We start from the raw sequence: 23139 nt of genomic DNA, 5'->3' as shown, positions 1-23139 counted from the left end.
TCTGAACTAGGACAGTGTGACTCCCAGTCACTGTGGGTCTGCAAGCTTTTTACCAAACTGTAACTTAAAGGCTTGCCAGTTTCACCAGTACATACCACTCGCTCCCAAGAACGCAGCTACTGCAGATTTCTTTGGTTATCAAAGCCATGCTCTTTGAGTAAAACTGAGGGATAGCCCACAGCCAGAGGTTGCCTGATGGGCTGGGCTGTGTGTGCTGACTGGCTGTCCAGCTTGAAGCTCTGGGCCTCGGGGAGTGCTGGGGAGAAGTGGAGACACCAGGAGGGGGAAGAGAGCCCTAGGTGGACAGAGGCAAGACAGACCACTCCCCTGTCCTCCGGAAAATGACTGATCACTCAGTGTTCCCAGAGCGGTCTCTTTTTGCAAACTTGAAGTGTGGAAGACAAACCCAGATCAAGACCACAGAGAGATCGGGTAGAGACCCTGCCCTGTTCACGTTTATGTTACAAATAGCCAGCCCTGTGCCCAGGGTATGGCATGCAGGATGTGCTTAATAAATAACTGAGGCACTCTCTGGTGGTCCAGTGGTTAAGAATGTGCCTGCTAAAGCAGAGGACCCAGGTTTGATCCCTGGTCCAGGAAGATCCCACGTGCTGCGGAACAGCTAAGCCCATGCAGCACAGCTCCTGAAGCCTCTGAGCCATAGAGCCTGTGCTCCAAAACTAGAGAGCAGCCTGAGTCCAGCAACAAAAACCCAACACTGTGCAAAAAAAAAAAGAAAAAAACCTTAATTAATAAATAAATAAATACCTAATAAATCAGTGTGAAAACAAGTGAGTCAGGCTGGCACAAAAACTTTGCACAGGTACAAAAACTACAATAGCGGAGGTTACCAAACACTAGTTAAGAGTTAGCCTGCAAATGAAAACTCATTTTGGAATAAAGGGACACTTGTGCTTCAATTTGCAAATGAGCCTGTAGAACTTCTGCCTGATTCTGTTGAGGTTTAGAAATGTTTCAACCCAAAGGAGACTCCTGGAGAATGACGGACATGTTTTCTTTTTGCTTAAAATTTTTTCCCAATATTTATTTCCAGCTTTATTGGATATAACTGACATATAATATTACATAAGTTTAAGCATTAATGTGTAAGTTACTCTTACTATGTGATGATTTGATACATGTATAGACTGTAAAATATTTACCACAATAAGGTTAGTTAAAGCTTCCTTTACCCGGTTCCTGAGCCTAAGTTTCTACTACTCCCCACATGAAAGTGAAAAAAAAGTGAAAGTGTTAGTCGTTCAGTCATGTTCAACGTTTTGTGACCCCATAGACTGTAGCCTCTGTCCATAGGATTCTCCAGGCAAGAATACTGGAGTGGGCTGCCATTCCCTTCTCCAGGGGATCTTCCCAACCCAGGGATAGACCCCAGTCTCTGGCATTGCAGGCAGATTCTTTACCATCTGAGTCACCAGGGAAGCCCATTCCCCACATGAAAGGACAATAAATTGAGAGACGAGGTGTGGAGACAAAGAATAACAGCTTCATTTGGAAAGCCAGCAGACCAAGAAGATGGGTGACCAGTGTCCCAAAGAACCTTCTTACCTGAGTGAGAACTCAAGAGTCCTTTTATACTAAAAGCAGATGGAGTGTGGCTGGTTATTGCAGACTTCTTGGTGCTGGCCAGACCCTGGAAGGCATGTGATAATCCTTTGTTCTTACAGCTGGCCAGGTAGGTCTTGTCACAATGTTCCTCCAGGACAACTGTTGTTCTCTGTCCTGCGTCTTTTTATCTCTATATGAATGGAAAAGTGTTTCACCTTTAAAGGTCAACCCTGAGAGGCAGAACCTTGAGAAAGGGCTATTATGTATATTTCTGGCTGTAGGCATCGTTCTTTTACAAGGTGCAGAGCCCGCAGAACTAAGCACAGCAAACAGAGCACAGCACTGAGAGCTAGAGGACTAGGTCCAGTATGGCGCCAGGCGTGTTCTCTGTTCCAGCTCGCCTCCGTCAGCGTCCATTCCATGATCCTGTAGGAGAAGGGGTGACGGCCATTCTGGCTACCTCCTACCAAACAGGTGTGAAGACGGGGTGGTCGTGTCATGCAAATGGCCAACTTGGGGCTGGAAGTATTCCCGAGTCCCAGGCTGGGCACGAACAGTTTGAATCGTGGGGATGCGGATACCCTTTTCATGGCCCGGTCACAACACTTAGACAAGCACTTGAACATACACACAAACTTGGAATAAGGCTGCCCATGATGCTCTGCCTATGACCTTTATATCTTCAAAAAAAGAGGGTTATTTTCCCCCTTGGGCCACCCTTGAGATAGCTTTATTAAAGCATTTCCTTTCCAACAAGTGACTGTCACCACTGTAGTGAAACCAAAGAGAAGAGCAAGAGTCACCATCAATTATCTGGTAAGAGGCTTGACTCCAAACAGCAACTTAATATTGCCTGACGCCTCACAAGGCCAAGTCTGCTTTTCTTCATGCCGTCCAGTCTCTGGAGGAGTGAGTTCTACTCGGGTGTGGGGAATCCATGGCCTTATCCTGGCTGATTTATCAGAGGAGTAAGTGTTCTGCAGCACCTTGTATGGTCCTGTCCACTTAGCAGCAAGTCGATGCCCAGGCCCTTGTTCTCTCCAGGTTTCGAGGAGGACTCGATCCCCAGGCTGGAGGGGGCGCCGTACCATCTGAGTTGGGTAGGTGCATGTACTGGAAGCAAACTCACGAACAGAAGTTCATACAGTACTCAAATCTTAACATAGTTGGCAACTGCTAGGTCCTTTAAGACCTCTACAGATTCTCCTGCCCAGGCAGACACCTGGAACAGTCTACCACACAATATTCCTGAGGGCTTACTTCTGGGAGCCACTCTAATCCATCACAGGGCAACTGGCAAGGCCTTACTCCAAGTTAGTCTCCTGACTTATTTCAGCAGCGGTCACTTTCAGTATGTGATTCATTTTCTCAATTTTTCCTGTTGATTGTAGTCTTCAGGATGAATATAGTTGCCAACAATATGCAATGGTTTTAGATACCTGGTGGGTTATACTCGAGACAGAGGCAGGCTCATCGTCACTTTGAGGGGTGTAGGCAATCCAACTTGGAGAAAGAGTTCCCTAAGGAGGGTTTTAACTACTTCATAGTTTTTCTCTGTCTGGGTGGAATATGCTTCCACGCATTCTGAAAAGGTGTCCATAGGGAATTCCCTAGTGGTACAGTGGTTAGGACTCCATGCTTCTACTGTTGGGGACCTGGGTTCAATCCCTAGTCAAGGAACTAATATCCTGCCTGCTGTGTGTGGTGTGGCCAAAAATCAGAAAAGAAAAAGTGTCCACAAACATGAACAAGTATCCGAAGTTTCCTGCAGCTTGAGGCTTTTGAGTGAAGTCTGTCTGCCAGTCCTCGGTGGGACCGGCTCCTCTATATTGTGTTCCCACCTGGGGGTGTCTAGCAGCAGTCTGTGGATTATTTTTGGCACACATTTCAGCCTGGCCAAAGGCAGGGAAAGGTGGCCTGAGACTGAGGCCAGGGAGAGACTGAGAAAGGAAACGGGGCAATGGACTTCCTTAAACACCAGCTGGTCACCCAGCCTGTGGTACTGCAGCCCCACCACAGCTGGTTCTGGATGAGGAGAAGGCGAGCTGGAAGCTGACAGAGTAACCCCACCCTGCGGAGACCACAGGAGACCCAGGGGCGTGCTGGGCGCAGGCTGTGAGAACAGTGGCGGCCAGGGAAGGCCTTGGGGTGGGGGGGGTCGTGTCACTGACCACTCAATGAACGTGTGTGCTGAAGGCCCACTGGAGCCAGAACCTGGTCAGATCCTGGGATAAAGACAGACCAGAGGGAGGCTTGGCCTTAAACATGACTTAGGCAAGTAAGGAAGTAGTGGGAAGGCAGTGCAGCCAAGGTGACTGAGATTAAGTCAGAGAAGCAGCTGGCCAGGGGTGGGGAGCATCAGCATGGCCCGGACATCAGGGCCTGGCCAGGTACCACATCCCGCAAGAGCAGCCTGGGCCATTGCCCTTCAGATACAGAACTTGGGCTTGACTGCAGGGCACAGGGAACCACCAAGTGCCCTGAGGGAGGTGAGGGGAACCATAATTATTAAGCATCCACCAGGAGCCAGGCACTCAGTAGGTGCTTTCTGTATCAATGCCTCTCAAATTCATTGTGTTTATATCAAATTCCTAAAAATTTCATTAAAATGCAGTCTCTATGTTTCATATCTTATAATAACCTATAATGGAAAAAAATCTGAAAAAGAATATATATGTATGGATGGATGTATGCGTAACTGAATCACTTTGCTGTATACCTGAAATGCTGTAAGTCAAAAACACTTTGATAGAAAAAAATTTTTTTAAATAAAACAACGTAAGCATACCTTAGAAATATTGTGAGTTTGGTCCCAGACCACTACAATAAAGTAGATTCACAATAAAGTGAGTCACATGAAAAAATACAAAAAATACAGATACCTAGAGATGACTTTTCTTTATTGCAAATAAAAGCTTAGAAGGCATCAAAAAAAAATGCAGAGTTTGATTCAAGAGGTCTGGGGTGGCGGCGACCTGAGGTGCTGCATCTCTGAGAAGCTCCCAGCTGGGATCACACTTTGAGAAGAAAAACTGTAGCTCATTTAATTTGCACCCCAGTGCTGTCTGGTGAGTATTATGGGCTCCCTTTTATTAGCAGGAAAACCGAGGCTCAGTTTCTGGGCCTCCTGAAGGCACACCATTAAAGAGAGCTACTCTGTTCCCTGCCCGTGGCCCCGTGAGAGAGGTAACACAGTCCCCAAGTAAACACACTCCCTCCTAGCCCCTCTGGGTCTGTCCCAGGCTCTTCCGAGTCTCTGACTTCAGACCCTCCCATCTCAGCTGGCCTCCAGCCTGGAGCTTCTGAGCCTGCAGCGGCATCTAAAGATAGTCTGCCTCACAGGAAACCAGATACTATTGGCTAACTTTGCAAATAAAGATGCCCTCAGAGGAGAGGGAGATACTCTCTGACAGACTGTGCGTGGGACAGGAAGGCTGACGGGCACATCGCCACCTCTCGAGGTTCCCTCCCCAGACCCAACCCAGGTAGGAGCGGAGGGCTCGTTTCGCACCTGTGGGCGCCCTAGGTGAGGCACTGTGGTCAGAGGTCAAAGTGGGCTAATGAGGCTGGTTTGCTTTACTTGCCAACAAGGGAGACCATTTTCCAGAGGATCTTACAGCCTAAATGTACTAGGGCGCTTGGTAGGGGAAGACAGTGACTGACTGGATCACTTATGATGTGCTCAACATGGTGAAATATGATTAGAAGCATTAGTAATTACATTTCAGGGGCATGGAGAAATGCTCATTAAAAAAGCATCATTTAAAATTGCATCTGCACACTATTATATATAGGGTGGATAAAAAACAAGGTTCTACCCTACAGCCAAGGGAACTATATTCAATATCCTATAATTAACCATAATGGAAAAGAATATATACATATATGAATCACTGTTCTATAGCAGAATTAACACATTATGAATCAACTACAATAAAAGAAAAAATTAAAAGGTAAGATTGCATCTGGATGATATTGAGGAATTACTGTTAACTTTCTAAGGTAAGAAACAGCATCAAAGTTATTATTATCATCATCATTTTTTTTTTTCTGGCCATACTGCAAGCGTTGCGAGATCTTAGTTCCCTAACCAGGGATTCAACACAGCCAGGGCAATAAAATCACGGAGTCCTAGCAAATAGGACCACCAGGGAACTCCCAGTATTATTATTATTGTTAACTTTCCACATCTGTTTTATGCTCCTTCTCTATGTAGTCCTAGAAAGACTTTTTTTTAAATAGGAGCAGTAAGAATCCACTGTAGAGTCTGAAGCATATACATACAATTTGTATTTTTAGGAACAAAATAAGTAAAATGGACAGCAAGCCCTTAATGATCTTTCCTTCTGGCACTATCTTATTCTTGACTTTCTGTTCAAAAGTGTGTTGTCTTTTCCTTGTCTAGGTCTTTATTTTTTTTTCCTATAATTTAAAAAAAATTTTTTTCTTTCTTTCTTGAGTTTTTTCTTTCCTTTTTCTTCCATGCTTTTTTGCACCATCTGCATTTTTTATAATGAGCATCTACTGTATTTATAATGAAAACCATGTTAGTAATAAATTGCTGACAGACTTTGATGTTCAACACTGATGTATGCTTTTATAATCACTGTGAGGACATTCGGGCTCAGAAGGTTTGTGTCATTGGGAAACATCATCTTCATTAAGAAAGTATGAGTGGACATCATGTCGGTGAATTGTGACTCTTGGTAGGGAAGAAAACCTATAAAACATCTCTTGTTCCTGTGCCCTTTTGTCTTTTCCCTAAACCTATGTTCATTTGAAAACATAATACACTCAAAGGACAGTGTGCAGGTCAGCAACTCATAAACTGATCTCCCATCTAAGCATCATCCAGGCAGCAGCAGAGAACCTGACCAGCCCCCAGCAGCCTCCATCAGGTGTCTCCGGATCACCACCCCTGCCCTCCCAGAAATCACCCCAATCCTCACCTTTATGGTCATTGATTCTCTCCTTGTTGTTGTAGCTTTACAAGGATTTTAATGCTTTACATGGATTATCCTTGTGTGTTTCTCACCTTCACATATGTGAATTCATACAGTAGATCTATTTTTTTTGGTTTGCATTTTTAAAATGCATTCATACTGGGACTTCCTTGGTGGTCCAGTGTTTAAGACTCCATGTTCCCAATGAAGGTTGCATGGAATCAATCCATAGTCAGGGAATTCAGGTCCCACATGACGCATCAGTTCAGTCACTCAGTCGTGTCCGACTCTTTGTGACCCCATGAATCGTGGCATGCCAGGCCTCCCTGTCCATCACCAACTCTCAGAGCTCACCCAAACTTATGTCCATCGAGTCAGTGATGCCATCCAGCCATCTCATCCTCTGTTGTCCCCTTCTCCTCCTGCCCCCAATCCCTCCCAGCATCAGGGTCTTTTCCAATGAGTCAACTCTTCGCATGAGGTGGCCAAAGTACTGGAGTTTCAGCCTCAGCATCAATCCTTCCAATGAACACCCAGGACTGGCCTCCTTTAGAATGGACTGGTTGGATCTCCTTGCAGTCCAAGGGACTCTCAAGAGTCTTCTCCAACACCACGGTTCACAAGCATCAATTCTTTGGCGCTCCATTTTCTTCACAGTCCAACTCTCACATCCATACATGACCACAGGAAAAACCATAGCCTTGACTAGATGGACCTTTGTTGGCAAAGTAATGTCTCTGCTTTTCAATATGCTATCTAGGTTGGTCATAACTTTCCTTCCTTCTTTTAATTTCATGGCTGCAATCACCATCTGCAGTGATTTTGGAGCCCCAAAAAATAAAGTCTGACACTGTTCCCCTATCTATTTCCCATGAAGTGATGGGACCGGATGCCATGATCTTTGTTTTCTGAATGTTGAGCTTTAAGCCAACTTTTTCACTCTCCTCTTTGACTTTCATCAAGAGGCTCTTTAGTTCTTCTTCACTTTCTGCCATAAGGGTGGTGTCATCTGCATATCTGAGGTTATTGATATTTCTCCTGGCAATCTTGATTCCAGCTTGTGCTTCTTCCAGCCCAGTGTTGCTCATGATGTACTCTGCATAGAAGTTAAATAAGCAGGGTGACAATATACAGCCTTGACGTACTCCTTTTCCTAGCCAAAAAAAAGAAAAGAACATTCATACTATAGGGGACGCAGATGTATACACAAAGATGTTTATGACAGCACCGTTCACCAAGGTCTCAAACTGAAAGCCACGAGGGTGCACCAGCATAAATCAGATGGTACCGCGGGACACGCGCACGGTGCAATCCTACTCAGCTGTGCCAGTGCACAGGCCACAGCCACCACATAACATGCATGGAGCACAACCAGAAACGCTTAGATGAATGTATAGATAAACGCAAAGTTGGCCCATATTCAAAGGGCACTTATCAAATGCACCCCATCACTTTTCTTACACTCTTGCTATGAAACAATAATAAAAAATTCACAGAGACTGTATCTTAGACATTTTTACCTCCACAGAAACAAGCACAGTACCTATTGCTGGGGAAACAGAATGAAAAGCAAAATATCTGACCCAGAAAATCCTCTCCATGAAGATAGTAGAGAAAGAACTCTGTCGTTATTTTTTGTTTGTTTGTTTTAATTGGAGGCTAATTACTTTACAATATTGTGGTGGTTTTGCCATACATTCACAGCTATCAGCCATGGGTGTACATGTGTCCTCCATCCTGAACACCCCCTCTCACCTCCCTCCCCATCCCATCCCTCAGGGTCATCCCAGTGCACCAGCCCTGAGCACCCTGCCTCATGCATCGAACCTGGACTGGCCATCTATTTCACACATGGTAATATACATGTTTCAATGCTATTCTCCCAAATCATCCTCGCCTTGCCCTCTCCCACAGAGTCCAAAAGTCTGTTCTTTACATCTGTGTCTCTTTTGCTGTCTTGCATACAGGGTCATCATTACCATCTTTCTAAATTCCATATATATGCATTAATATACTGTATTGGTGTTTTTCTTTCTGACTTACTTCATTCTGTATAATAGGCTCCAGTTTCATCTGCCTCATTAGAACGGATTCAAATGTATTCTTTTTAATGGCTGCATAATACTCCATTGTGTATATGTACCACAGCTTTCTTATCCATTCGTCTGCTGATGGACATCTATGTTGCTTCCATGTCCTGGTGATTATAAACAGTGCTGCGATGAACATTGGGGTACATGTGTCTCTTTCAATTCTGGTTTCCTAGATGTGATATCCAGCAGTGGGATTGCTGGGTCATATGGCAGTTCTATTTCCAGTTTTTTAAGGAATCTCCACACTGTTCTCCATAGTGGCTGTACTAGTTTGTATTCCCACCAACAGTGTAAGGGGGTTCCTTTTTCTCCACACCCTCTCCAGCGTTTATTGTTTATAGACTTTTTGATAGCAGCCATTCTGACTGGCATGAGATGGTACCACATTGTGGTTTTGATTTGCATTTCTCTGATAATGAGTGATGTTGAGCATTTTTTCATGTTTGTTAGCCATTTGTATGTCTTCTTTGGAGAAATGTCTGTTTAGAAGAACTCTGTCATTACTGAATAAGAATTAAACATCATATGCTTCACAGGCAAACTGCTACACGGTAGTAAAGAGACGCAAAAAAATCTCACTTCAGATACAACCCCTTAGACACTCAAGACACTCAACAACTAGAGCTCAAGTCAGGGAACCTGACAGTCACACACAGTTCATCCCAAGTTCAGCATGGTCATCTGTATTAGCTGGCTTCATCCGTCCAGAGGAGAAACAAGCTTCTCATCTCTTTATCATCAGAAGTAGTTGTGTAACTTGGAGCCAGGTTCCTGCCCAAGTCAGGCTCCTCTCCTCCCCCTGGCACTGGGAGTCTGGCCACCAATATGTGCATTTTAAAGAGATGGCTCCCAGCTCGAAAGCTGTAGAGGAAATGATCACATGTCCAAGAGGGGAGAAGGGACTCACAACTATACATCTTATAAAGTAAATGCTCTACGAAAAAAGAGACAAGGGGACTCTTTTCCCTTATTTTCAACAAGGAGAATTAAGCCTCTTATTTTTAATTTTTACTTGTCCTTATGCCAGTGTATGGTAAAGATACTTAATAGATATTGACTTAATCCACAATTAATTAATAAGCAAGTCCATGTCTTCTTTGGTTACTAAAAAAGGAAAATCATAAAGCATTTCTTTTCTAGATTTCACAGTTTACTTTGACAGAGATAAATACCAGTAAGGACGCTGCAGAGGAAAGCAGAGGGAGGCGTGGCCCAGAACAAAGGCAGGTTCTGTGCAGGGCCAGCTCACGCACGAGCACAGGGGCCTTCCCCATGTATGGTCTTTTCCTGTTACTGGTCTTGGCTTGGGGTATGCATTTGGCTTGTATAAAATGCTGGTGGGTGATCATGCCAAGTCCTTCTAGGTTAATGACTTGCTGCAAGAATAGAGTCACTCAATGTACTGCATGGAAGATGCGGTGTAAGTTGTAAAATGTGGCCACTGCCCCTCAGCATGGAATTCAAGGCTGCTCCATCTGCCTGTTTTTTTGCCTTCTCAGCCTTAGCTCTCTCTGAATCCTAAGGAAAGGTCTCTTATAAAAATAACTATCATTGTAAACTGGAAAACCACCAGGTTCTGAAAACACAGGGGCTCAAAGAGCCAGGGGTGTGGACTTGGGGTCAGACTGAGAACCTTCCTATAGCCCGTGGTGAACTCCAGATTTGTCAGAACCCAAAGTTAACTGATTCAGCTCTCTGTCTCCAAGCAGAAGCTCATCTGAATGCTGGGTGCCTGTGAGCCCAGAAGCTTCGCAGGTTGCTGGGCAGTCACTCTGTGGACACAAGGCCGCACTTCCCCGACCCAGGACTCATGCTGCTCTTTTAAGACTGTTTCCTTCTGTTCGGTCCTCGGAAAACTGATTATCCAGAGCTGACCGTGCTCTCAGAGATGGTCCAGTCCAGGGTTTGCATTACCCACATCAAGGCACTGAGGCACAGCTGGGAGGGAGATGCTCAGGATCTGCCAGCTGATCTCAGGGTGTGTGGACCCCTATGAAATATGCAGCTCTGAAGAGCAACTCTGCGTATTTGAAGGCAGGAAAGAAGCTAATCCTTTAGCTTTCAACCTTTTCTTCTCCAGAGAAAAGGATCTAAATTTTCTCACCACATTACTGAGAGTTAGATTCTGAGGGTCTGGCAGTGAGGACCACCACCTGGTCACAGCTGGAGAGGCAAATAATATCTCCTCCCCCTCCATTCCCCACCTGCTATCTCACTGCGGGTCAGCCTTCTGGGTCCCGAGTCTAAACCCAGGAACAGTGCTCAGGGTCACATCATGAATTTTATCCTTTAAAGGAGGGGGGGTCACCTCTACTATTTTCCAGCTCTTGTTCTAGAGATGTGGCCTGCAGTAATCTGCAGAATTTCCCTCCAAGAGGAAAAACCCAGTGCAGGGCAGGAAGCATGGCTTTGTGAAGAGATGCATCTGGCTTAAAATCCTGGCTCTGCTGCTCCCTTGATAAGTTACTCAAGTCTCTCTGCTTGCTGGTGGTTATTTTGCAGTCATTTCCCACGGGGTGTTGTGGCAAGTATTAGATAGGGTCTTATGTCTGTAGCATGACACTTAGCGGGTCCCCAGGAACGGCAGCCTTCTCTCCTTCTAAACCAGGGCTTTCAGAGGATAACCTCAGGTTCTGGAATGTCAAGAGACAGTGGCACCCACGTGGGGAAAGTCAGGATCCAGGATCAAGCAATTTCTGAGTTTTGTTTGGTCCAAAAGAAAAATATTAAGTCTAACAATGGGCATTAGACTGAACCTCAAACCCTTCTGTACTCAAGGGCCTAAAAGGCCATAAAAAGAGAGCAAGGGAGGTAAACAAACAAGGCTCATTGGATCTAGAAAACGGTAAGCAGGACGTGAAGCCAAAAAACAGGGGGAAGCAACAAGAAAAAGACGTTAGGGAGAAGAAAGGGGATGGAGGCCACCTAATGAGAAGGAAGTATAGAAAAGGGAAGCTGATTGGAAAAAGTGGGTAATGATGACCGAAAAAAAAAAAAAAAGGTTAAAAAATAAATGAGCAGGCCAAAGAAAAGGAAGTGACTGGAGGAAGTAGGACAGGATCAGCAGTAGAGCTGGCTGGGTGTTTTTTAAAGCAGGTTCTACAAAATTCATTTTTACGAGACTAAGACAGCCATGTGTACTCAAAGCTCAGCTTCTAGGTTCAGCCCAGACTCTCCCAGCTCAGCATCATTTAGTAAAATGTTGACTTAACAGAGCAGAGGGTGAGGAGGCCCAAGTATAGTTGGGGGGATGTGTGTGGTGCAGCCTGGGTTAGTGCGGTGGGACTTATGCTAATGCTTCATTCCAGCACCCATCCTTCCCCTTGCAACTCCATCTACATGGACGTCACTTACTACATGCTGCAAGGGCTTATTGCATTGGATTCTTTCACTTGATTTCTGGTCCCTCAGGGGCCAGGAGGCCAGTGTCCAGCCTGAGTGAAAGTCGAGTAGATCCCTGACAGCCCTCTGACCCCCGGGCATTGGCCCCACTCTCATCTGCTGCCAAGAGTCTTATCTTCAGGTTCCTGGCCCAGGGCTGGAACATCTCAGAGGACCTAGAAATAAAAGGTCCTGCTTGGGCTCACCTTTCCTGAAGAGGTGCCTGGATAAAACTATCAAGTTCTAGACACTTGGTGTTATTTAAGCCTTACTGCAGTTCTGAAAGGAAAGTTCTGTATTTAATTCACTGCCCTGCTGAAGGGCTCCGGGGATATTTGTGATGAGAGGTCAGGGGAGGTGCAGCAAGAGCTTGGGAAAGGCCAGGATGTCTGAAACAAACAGGGGCCAGGGGCAAGGAGGCGCCCGGTCCTCCTCTCTCCTTGCTGGGCGCCTGGCTCAGGGCTGCCATGTGTGTGCCCATGCCCTTCTCGCCTCTCTCCTTGCTCTTCAGTGATCCAGAGACACCTGCCTGAAGATTAGTAGGAGGTCCCTGTGTACGAGACACGATGCCAAGAGAACATTAAACCCAGCACGTGCATATTTGGCAAAAATCAAGTCAATCTCAGACTGGGGCGTGTGAAGAGCTCCAGACGGCAAGTCTTAGGACAGACAGATGGAATCACTGACTGTGAAAGACTCCCCATGTCCCCCCTTGCCCTGCAGATGTCCCCAACCCACCACTCTCCACTCAGCCCCCAAGTGTGGAAGGACAGGGGCAGGAAGGGTGGTGATGGGGAACAAATGTGAGACAGGAATCACGGAGATCCCACTGTGTCCTTGTGCGGCCCCTCCCTATCTCTGGCACCAAGGTGCCCTTGCCTCGCTGGGGCTGCTCTTGACCTGTGGGTGTTTGCCAGGTGCCCTCCCCGGGAGCAGTGCTGCAGGATCACTGGTGGAAGGCACTCTAGCCAGGTAGGAATGTGGGGGTGAGAATCAGGAAAGGGGGCAGCGTCATCCTGGCAGACATCTTTCCTTTTCTATGATTACAGAACCCAGGACTTTTTATTATTATTAATAATTATTATTGAGAAGAAGAAACCTAGCCCTGGCAGAGGGGGCCTTCTCTGCTCTCATCTTTCAGGTTTTACTCCTGGCACTGGCTGTGGAATTTTGGAATACTTGGAATTTTGAGGTTCAGGGAATTCAGAGAACTTGGTCGCACAGTGTATCGGGAGGAAGGGAAAATTCCTGGGTGACAGTTGGGTCACTCCAGCTGACATGTTTCTAGAAGTGGGTGGGCAGATTTGACTGAGAAAGTCTTGGGCTCTCTCAGCAATGGTGGGAAAGAAAGATTCATTTTGTGGCTGCACATCTACTAACAATTCTCTCCCCCAAAAGGATGGACTGTGGTAAAGAAATGAAAATAATTAGAAGTGAAAAGTCAAAAGAAAGAATTAAACAATGTTGAATTTACAAATGATTCCGAGGTGTGGCTTTTCCAGCATCTTTTCCTCCTGAGACCATCCCTCCCACCTGCTTTGCAATAGCAGTTTAATGAACAGTCTGAAACAAATCTTAAGTACAAACACAGGCATCAAAAACTATGCTCTGAGGATGAAGCAGCTTATAATTTGTGGGAGAAGGATTAAATATTTCTGTTTTCTGAAAAGAGTTTATTTTGTATTTTGTTTTCTATTAAAATGTGTTTAGTTTCAAAAAAAAAAAAAAAATCAAGTCAATCTAAAAGCAGCAAGTTCCTGGGCTTTAGGACTGAATACAGGCCCCGAAGAGACATAAAATGATTTTTATTGTCCTTGGACTCCTCTCTAGGTCAACACTGCCAGCTCCTGACACTGGGGGTAGGAGGAGGAGGAAGAGGGGAGCCAGCCCCAGCATCCCCAACAAGGACTTGATTGTTTGCTATCCTACAAGCTGCAAGTCCAGGAAGACGGGCTCCAGCTGCAAGCCACCTGCGCCACGCGGCTGCTCCCTGCCTCCCCACATTTCAGCTGAGCATCTGACATTTCTGTCACTTAAAAATGGTTGAACATCAGCCACTTTATACGGTTCAACTTAACTTTTATTGATTAAGGTCATGGCTAGAGGATCCTCTCTGAGAAAAGGGCATTGTAGCCAAGAGCAAAGAGCACACACTTTCCTGGGGCTGAGGACTCCATCCCAGCCTGAGATGGTCCAGGTCAGAAGGCCTTGGGCCACTTCGCCAGCAGGCTGGGTGAGACAGAGAAGTAGACCAGCATGCCAAGCTGAGGCTGGGAAGGGAGAAGCAAAGGATGGGTCCTCGCCATGGCAGAGACACCATCTTGGTACAACCAGCACGAAAAGGGTGTAGCAAGGTGTGGAAACTCCCTTGGTTAGAGAAGTGTGAGCTTTGGTTTGAGCTGTGCTGGGAGACAGGCAGTGACGAGCAGGAGGTGTGTGCTGAGGTTTCTGAGAGCCTGTCTTGTGGTATCACAAGGAAGAGGAGGGGCCCCAGAGGTCCATCCATCTGCGAAAGGACTCCCCTTGCAGACTCTGGAGTGAGTCCTGGCTGGGAGAAGGGAGGATGGGCATGTGTCACTTCCCAACCTGAGAAATGTCTTGCCTTTCCATTCCTGCCCAGAAAGAAACAGGAGAAGAACAGTAGGGGAGGGTAGGCCACACTGAAGTGCAGGACTGGTAATTATTAATTAGCCCCTGGGACCCGAGCCCACAGGCTAACTGAGCCCGCCCTCCATCTGGGGCCTGTTGGCCCCTTCATGACCACAGAGGCCTGGGTGATGCTGGCACACCCTCTGCATTTGTAGGATGACTGACCATCCCAGTGGGCTTAGAACTTAGGGGCTTCCGAAATGTGAGGCTTTCAGTGCTAAAACCAGAAGAGTCCTGGCCAAATCAAGGCAAGGTAATCACCCTAGAGTGTCTGACTCTAGGATTATTCCTTAAGGAAGGAATAATAATCCTTAAGGATTATTCATTAAGGAAGAGAAAGACTTGGTTCATAGAGGAAGAGGAAAAGAAATGGCTCGCAAAAACAAAGACAGGTCTCTGGGTGCAGGTCTGCCCAGGGCTCTGCGACATCTGAGACCTCTCTCTTCAGTCTTCAAGCAGGAGAAACAAGAGTCCAGAGGGTAGAGAGGTGGAAGAAAGGAAGGGGGTGGAGAATGGCACTGGGGAAGTTTGAAATGGAAGTGTGAATTATGGCACTAGTTCAGCTGGTAAAGAATTCACCTGCAATGTAGGAGACCCCAGTTCGATTCCTGGGTTGGAAAGATCCCCTGAAGAGGGTTAGGCTACCCACGCCAGTATTCCTGGGCTTCCCTGGTGGCTCAGTTGGTAAAGAATCTGCCTGCAATGCGAGAGACCTGGGTTTGATCCCTGGGTTGGGAAGAACCCCTGGAGGAGGGCATGGCCACCCACTCCAGTATTCTTGCCTGGAGAATCCCCATGGACAGAGGATATATGGCAGGCTATAGTCTATGGAGTCGCAAAGAGCAGGACATGACTGAGCAACTAATACATACACCACCCCATCCCTCTCCTCCCTGCTCGTTCATGGTCCTCTCTCACCCATCCACACCCTGGTTAAGCTGGCTACCTTTCAGATAGACTTTTGAAAATCAAAGAAAAAATATCTGTCTCAAGCTTCAAAAGACTGACGTTCAAATGCTAACTGAGCCATTTACTGTGTCGTTTCTGGCAAGTCACTGAGCATCTCAGAGCCTGGTTTCCTCTCTGCCAGAGGGGTCTGTTATAGCCTCCATCACAGAGATTAAATAAGACCACACACAAGACACTGGGAAATGTACTGGTCAGACACCCAACCAAAAGTTTGTTTCTTCGTCTGCCTTTGTACATAAGGAGCAGAATTCCAACTTTGTTTCTCTGAGAACTCATGCCATTACTTGTCTCCCTTTCTCATCCAGGTGCTCACCATGCACACCACCCTCCCTGAATCAACTTCAGAAAACTTTGAGTATTATGACTTTGCAGAAGCCTGTGATATGGGGGACATCGTGGCCTTGGGAACTGTCTTCGTGGTCATACTCTACTCCCTCGTCTTTGCCTTTGGTCTGGTGGGAAATTTGCTGGTGGTGTTTGCCCTCATCAACAGCCAGAGGTCCAAAAGTATTACTGACATTTACCTCCTGAACCTGGCCTTGTCTGATCTGCTGTTTGTAGCCACCTTGCCCTTCTGGACTCACTATGTGATAAGTGAGCAAGGCCTTCACCATGCCACGTGCAAACTCATCACTGCCTTCTTCTTCATTGGGTTTTTTGGAGGCATATTCTTCATCACCGTTATCAGCGTCGACAGGTTCCTGGCCATTGTGCTGGCTGCCAACTCCATGAACAACAGGACTGTGCAGCATGGCGTCACCATCAGCCTCGGTGTCTGGGCAGCTGCCATCTTGGTGGCCACACCGCAGTTCATGTTCACCAAAGAGAAAGAGAACGAATGCTTTGGCGACTACCCTGAGATCCTGCAGGAAATCTGGCCTGTGATCCTCAACACGGAAATAAATTTTCTTGGCTTCCTGCTCCCCCTGCTCATTATGAGTTACTGTTACTTCAGAATCATGCGGACATTGTTTTCCTGCAAGAACCACAAGAAAGCTAAAGCCATCAGGCTGATCTTTCTGGTGGTCGTCGTTTTTTTCCTCTTCTGGACACCCTATAATGTCATGATTTTCTTACAGACACTCAATCTCTATGACTTCTTTCCCAAATGTGACGTGAAGAGAGATCTGAAGTTGGCCATCAATGTGACGGAGACGATTGCATTTAGCCACTGTTGCCTCAATCCCCTTATCTATGCATTTGCTGGAGAGAAGTTCAGACGATACCTTTACCATCTGTACAGGAAATGCCTGGCTGTCCTGTGTTGCCATCCTGTCCACCTCAGTTTCTCTTCGTCTCTGTCTGAATCACAAAGGAGCAGGCGGGAAAGTGTTCTGAGCAGCAATTTTACTCATTACACCAGTGATGGAGATGCGTCCATCATTCTCTGAAGGGATCCCAAAGCTGTGTCCCTCCAGCAAGAATGGAGTTTCTGAGTTGACACTGAATAATGAGGACAGATTTTAAAACTTCTTACATGCAAGAAACAATGAATCCAAAGCTCCCAAGACAATCCTTAAGTATTTTCGAGACTTGTGCTCAAAATTTGAATGATAAAGAGTAGACATTGGCTTTTACTGCCAATGTCAGGACTTCCTTGTTTACAAATGACCAAAATTCAACTCAGACTAACTTAGCCTGAAAAGAGGCAGTAACATTCACCTTATAGCATGGACAATGGGTGGTGAGTCCTTAGTGAGAGAAAACTAGAGACTGAATCTAGCTAGCATGTCCTCTGACTCTCAATTTTCTGAGTGGTAAGAGAGATCCCAGACACGTAACACATCTTTGTCATCTGAGAGGGAGTGAGACCCATCCCCCTCTGAGGCCAAGGTCAAAATCCCCAGAGAAGGGCTCTGATTGGCCAAGTTTGTATCAGATCTTCATCCCTGGACCACGAGATGGTATCCACAGGGAAGAGGTAGACAAGATGGCAGCTTCCATTCCAATATATTGGTTGGAGATGCAGGAAGATGTATTTCCAAAGAGCTGAAGGTGTGGGTGCTTCTTTGATCAGACTGAACAAGAGTTGCCCACCAACTGTACTGGGTGTCTGGCTCAGCCTCCCTCCTGATTATACTGGCCAGCACACACTGCCAGACTCTTCTTCATTAAGCCCTCTCTGTCATATCCCCAAACCTACAAAGGTTCCCCTAGCGTACATTGTATCAAGTCCAAACTCAAATGCCTGGCCTCCAAGATGTTCCATTATGCAGTCCCAATAACAGATTCCCCAGTGCCTTCTTTTCTCAAAGGACTCCAGCTCCCGCCTCAGGCAGGTCTCTTCCATCTGGTCACATGCATCACCACCTGATCCAGAACCCAGGGGAATAAACAGAAAAAGACACTGGCCCAAACTGAGAAGGCATGGTTTCTAATCTTAGCTCTATCACTTATCCACTGGATAACTGGGGGCCAACTGAGCTTAGTTTCCTCATCTGTAGAATGGAAATTATAGCTCTTTTCCTGTAGGAAGCATGCAGCATGAGGAGCCAGCCTCCAGCTCTCACAGATTCCAACCCTCCTGCCAGGTTCCCAGACTTCAGCCTTTCCCCAACCTGGCACCATGCTTAAGTGGTGCTGTTGACAGAGCTTGGAAGGGCCTCACAGGCTCTGCTTGTGATGCAGCCCTTGACATGGAGGAGGCTGGCTCCCACGGTGATGCTCAATGGACACTCCTAGATATACAGATTGATAGGCTTTCCTGACTCAGTCCTCCCAGGCTGCCTGGACCATTTCCTCCCAATCAACTGGTGACGACCCCATCTGGAGAGAACCTCATCATTCATGCCACTGCCAACCTGAACAGCCCGAGTCCCAGGAACAGCTTTCCCTTTCTCAGTTAACGTTTGAGATGGTCTGAAACTTTAAAGCTTGAAAAACAATTGTGGTGATGCTAAAGAAAATATCACCTATAATCTAATCACGCAATATCTTCATGTGCCCACTGGACCTTGTTCACAGCCTCACATGTTCAAAGTTGCAATCATAGTGTATGGACAGTTTTATAATCTGCTTTTTTTCTCTCTCTCTCTTAACATTAGGCCACAGATAACGCTCTGTTTCTGCACAGTTTTGTGATGATCATTTTAGAAGACTCTGCCAGGTCGTGTGCTCACTGAAGGCATCTGACTCATTGCTCTATTTCTCACTCCTTGGAAGTCAATGTATTTGTTTACCCAATGACAAATGAATTACATTCCATTAAGATCATGTACTGCAACTTATCATTACCCTGTTAATAAGCACTTCATGTGTTTCTAATATTTAGCAAATACATATTTTATAGCACTTTTCTGTGTAATTTCCTTTCTCCCCTTCAATTACTTCCTTTGGATAAATTCCTTGCCATGGGGCTAACTGGGCCAAAGGGCATGGGTACTTTTTAGCTTTTGACACACACATATGAAACTAATAAACTGCAAAACCTTTATTGAGCATATATTATATATAACACGTCAGCTCAGATCCAGAGGCTGTTCCAAAGATGAGCGTGATAAGGCCGCTGCCCTCAATGCTTAAGAGGCGTTTAATGTTTAAATGCAGAACTCAGAAGTTTAAAAAAAAAAGCATACTCTTACATTATTTGGTAACACAAGAACAAGGACACCTGACCTGAGTCGTTAAGGATCTTAAGACCCTAATCTTAGAACATCTTACCTGAGTCTTGAGATTTTAAGAGAAAAGTCTGAGAACAGTGAAAGGCATTGGGAACAGAGTATGTGGTGGGACGCTGCTGGAGCTCTGGCTCAGACAACCAATGGAAGAGGGTGTTCTCAGGGTGTTCACAGTTTCCTCCCTTATCACCTGATCCTTGATCCAACTGTTGAATCATGAAATTTTTCATTAAAAATTTAACTTATTAGTGGACTCCTAAGAAAAGAGGAAAAAAATTCTTTTGTCTTGAGAAACAAAGAAGAGAAACGAACAAACACTTTTATTTCTAGAAGACAATTAGATTTGTATCATAAGAAACAGTCATTCATTTTACTAAGACAGAATAGGGAGAAAATAAGGAAGGTCGTTGAAAAGCCCTAAATAGCTGTGATGCTGGTGTCTAAGGAAAGGAAGGCACATCTGAAAAGGACAGTTGACCTTAAGAGCACGGCTGAATCAGATCCACCACAGCTGCTGGGCTCTGGGCTTCCCCAAAGCAGAAGGGAACTCCAAATACAGACAGACGTCCGTGACTGCGTCCCAGCAGACTGACTCTGTGGCCCTGGGCAAGGTATTTGACAACTCTAAGGTTCAGTTTCCTCAGCTGGCAAATAAGAATAAAAACAGTGCCCACTTCCTGGAAAGATGATGAGGATTTAGTAAGATTACCTTCCCAAAGCTCACAACACAGGCTTGGAAAGCAAGGTCAGACAAATGGTGGCAACTACTTTCTTTTATTATTATTATTATTATTAGATTGAATCTTTCCCAGTGAGGAAACTCATACTATGTTGCCCATGCCATCTTGCTTTTTTCCCAGAATCACAGAATGGTGGGTGGTCAGAAATAGTTGAGTACAAACTCATACTTTGCAGGTTAGAGAAAGGATGTCCAGAGAGGGCCAGAGACTGGCCCAAGACCAAACAGTGAGTTAATCAAAGAGGCAGATCCCTTAAGTCTCGGTTTACTGACTTCCTCCTCCTAATACAAATTTAGACCAATCCTATGGTGACTACAGTTAACAATACTGGGTTGTATATTTGAAAGTTGCTAAAATAGTTGATTTTAATATTTGAGAAACTTTTTCTTCTTTATTTATTTATTTTATGTCTTAGACCAGGCTGTGCATGGCATACAGGATCTTAGTTCCCTGACCAGGGATCAAACCCGTGCCCCCTGCATTGGGAGCGCAGAGTCTTAACCAATGGACTGTCAGGGAAGTTCCTAAGAGAGTAGATTTTAAAAGTTCTCACCACACACACAAAAATAGTTAACTATGTGAAGTGATAGATGTGTTAATTACCCTTATTTCATAATCACTTTACAATATATACATATATAAGTATACATAGAAAACCATAAAGATTTCATCCAAAAACTGTGAGACTTAATAAACAAATTCAGTAAAATTGCAGGACACAAAATCGAAACACGGAAATCTGTTGTAATTCTTTCCACTAATGATAAACTATCTGGAAGAGAAATTAAGAAAATAATTACATCAAAAAGAATATAATACCTAGGAATAAATTTACAATAGCCCAGATATGAAGGGGGTGACAGAGGATGAGATGGTTGGATGGCATAACTGACTCACGCACATGAGTTTGAGAGAGATCTGGAGACAGTGAAAGAAAGGAAAGCCTGGGCTGCCATTGTCCATGCAGTCAGAAAGAGTCAGACACGACCTAGCGACTGAAAAGCAACATGCTCATTAAATGACCATCTGAGGAAGAAGGTGGCTTCCCAGGAGCTTTGCTACCAAGACAGATGGAGAACACATGCTTTTGGTTACTGAGAAGAGCTATCATCTCTTATAATCCACTGCATCTGGCGGGCTTTCCATAATCGCTCTCTCTCTGCAACACTGTCCCTGAGCACCCAGGAGGAGAATTCTCTTCTGGCCTCAAAAGGCCAACAACCACACCTGGAAACTTGGCAACCCAACTCTGAAAGGTCCACCTTGGGTACCACTTCACCCCTAGATAAAGTCCCATTAGTGCCCTCAAAATTGGGGCAGTCTGTCCCAACTCAGTAGCAAAAAGCAAATTTTCTTTTCTACCTGCATCTCATTCTCCAGGCCCATGAGGACCACTTCAGTTTCAACATGACTGTAATATTGTTTGCTTAACTTGCTGAGTTGGCAACCACATTCTGAGCTACCCAAGACCAAGTGAGAGGAGTAGGTGTTCACAAGTGTGGAAATAGCCTGTTTCTCTTCAAGAGGCCCTCTGTCTTGAGGAGGGTTGAGATGTTTTCTTGAGGATGCATAGTGCCACATTTGTTTCTGCTATATGACACATGCCGCTGGGCAACAGCCAAAGTTCCTCCCAGAGTTACATCCTAGACATCTCTAGAAACTGCAAAACACACTCAGCAGAAGAACGACTCTTTTACCCCATATTTTCTCATTTATTTAGGCAGATCCAAAAAAAGTTTTACTTCACATTTCTTTGACTAATGAGAAAGGCTGTTCAATTTTTAATGTGCTTGCTTTATACTCTTTGTCTTTTCCTGATTATCAAAGAGATGGACAATCAGAAAATACAAAGAATAAAGAGGTGTATACAATTTTTACATTACACAACATTCCCACCTCCTATAGATAAAACATTGTTTAACACTGAGGTAGGTTCTACCATGTCCTTCTCTGCAGATACAATTTTTTAAATAAAAGCTTTGAGACCATAACATACATACAGTTTTAGATATTTTTTCCACTTAACATTATAGTATTAACATTTTCCCATGTATTAAACTCAATCAGGATTTTAATGATTGCACAGAAGTCCATATAGACTTTATCTAGGCAAGCCTCTACTGATGGGCATGAATGTATAAAGGAAAAGCATGGATTCTTCCCCCTCCTGTGTAGGAAAAATCCAGCTCTTCCCCACTGTGTTTCTCTCCTGTGCGTCTCCTCTAGTACTTACACAGAACACTTCATTTCTGATGCTTCTGATCACCAAATATATGTGGTGTTTTCTCCACATCTCTGTGACACCAACTGGGTATCTTACACTTTACTGAATAACTAAATTCTGACACTATTTACCTAGAGATCCCACGGGTTAAGCGCTGAGTCCCACAAGACCTCTCCACTCCACTTCAGAGGCCGATCACAAGCAGTAGGTCTCCAGGTTACCCACAACTTCTGTCTCAGTTGACTGTGAGTCAGAGGTTCCCACAATCCCTCCTCAGGTTGGATTAAGTTGCTGGAGTAGCTCACAGAACTCAGAAAACACTTCTTTATGTTTACCAGTTTATTAAAGAATGTGATGAAGGATACAGAGGAACAGTCAGATGAAGATGTACAAGGGCAAGGGCCTGAGAGGGTCCCTCGTGCAGGAGTTTCTGTTTCTGTGGAGTTGGGCTGTGTCACCCTTCTGGTACATGGATGTGTTCACCAACCCAGAAGCTCCCTGAACCCCATACTCCTGAGAATTTGTGGAAGCTTCTTTACTTTGTGTGATCAATTATTAACTCCATTTCTTTTCCAGTCCCCCTCCTCTCTCTGGAGGATAGGAGGTAGAGCTGAAAATTTCAAGCACAAAATCAAGCAAATTCTAAGGCTGGTCTTCAATGACCACCCAGCAGCCACTCAGAGTATCTCACTAAATAAAAGATACTCCTGGTGTTCTTATCACTTAGGAAATTATAAAGGGTTCAGGAGCTCTGTGCCCAAACCTAGACAGTATATTAAAAAGCAGAGACACTACTTTGCAGACAAAGGTCCATCTAGTCAAAGCTATGTTTTTTCCAGTAGTTATGTATGGATGTGAGAGTTGGACTATAAAGAAAGTGAGCACTGGAGAATTGATGCTTTTGAACTGTGGTGTTGGAGAAGACTCTTGAGAGTCCCTTGGACTGCAAGGAGATCC

At 45.2% G+C, this 23139-nt stretch overlaps 2 protein-coding genes across 19 annotated transcripts in view; one reads left to right on the top strand and one right to left on the bottom strand.

The window, feature by feature from the left end:
* Window positions 1–23139, bottom strand: part of CCR8 (C-C motif chemokine receptor 8) — a 137641-nt gene that overhangs the window by 48229 nt on the left and 66273 nt on the right. For 9 of the 11 annotated variants that reach the window (XM_044933465.2, XM_044933466.2, XM_044933459.2 and 6 more), the window contains one exon: window positions 1567–1756. The exons of 1 other annotated variant lie outside the window; for it this stretch is intronic. The gene's annotated coding sequence lies outside the window, so the exon portion shown is untranslated. Of the gene's footprint in view, window positions 1–1566; window positions 1757–6515; window positions 6889–23139 lie in introns of those variants that run through there. One more of the 11 variants, XM_044933467.2, reaches the window with a different exon arrangement.
* Window positions 4916–18892, top strand: CX3CR1 (C-X3-C motif chemokine receptor 1). 8 transcript variants are annotated; one of them, XM_025272871.3, is made up of 3 exons: window positions 4922–5051; window positions 13814–14216; window positions 15907–18892. In XM_025272871.3, exons 2-3 carry the CDS (start codon window positions 14079–14081, stop codon window positions 16990–16992), a joined length of 1224 nt encoding a protein of 407 aa, XP_025128656.3. In that variant the 5' UTR covers window positions 4922–5051; window positions 13814–14078; the 3' UTR covers window positions 16993–18892. The 8 variants fall into 8 exon arrangements, with proteins under 8 accessions (XP_006067411.4, XP_025128656.3, XP_025128660.3 ...); XM_025272875.3 differs by having other exon boundaries at window positions 13814–14337; XM_006067348.4 differs by having other exon boundaries at window positions 13814–14520.

The sequence above is a fragment of the Bubalus bubalis genome, chromosome 21 (assembly GCF_019923935.1).
Source record: "Bubalus bubalis isolate 160015118507 breed Murrah chromosome 21, NDDB_SH_1, whole genome shotgun sequence".
In the NCBI taxonomy this organism is placed as follows: domain Eukaryota; kingdom Metazoa; phylum Chordata; class Mammalia; order Artiodactyla; family Bovidae; genus Bubalus; species Bubalus bubalis.
The sequence above is the reverse complement of the archived record's forward strand: the minus strand, read 5'-3'. Positions and strand labels throughout refer to the sequence as shown.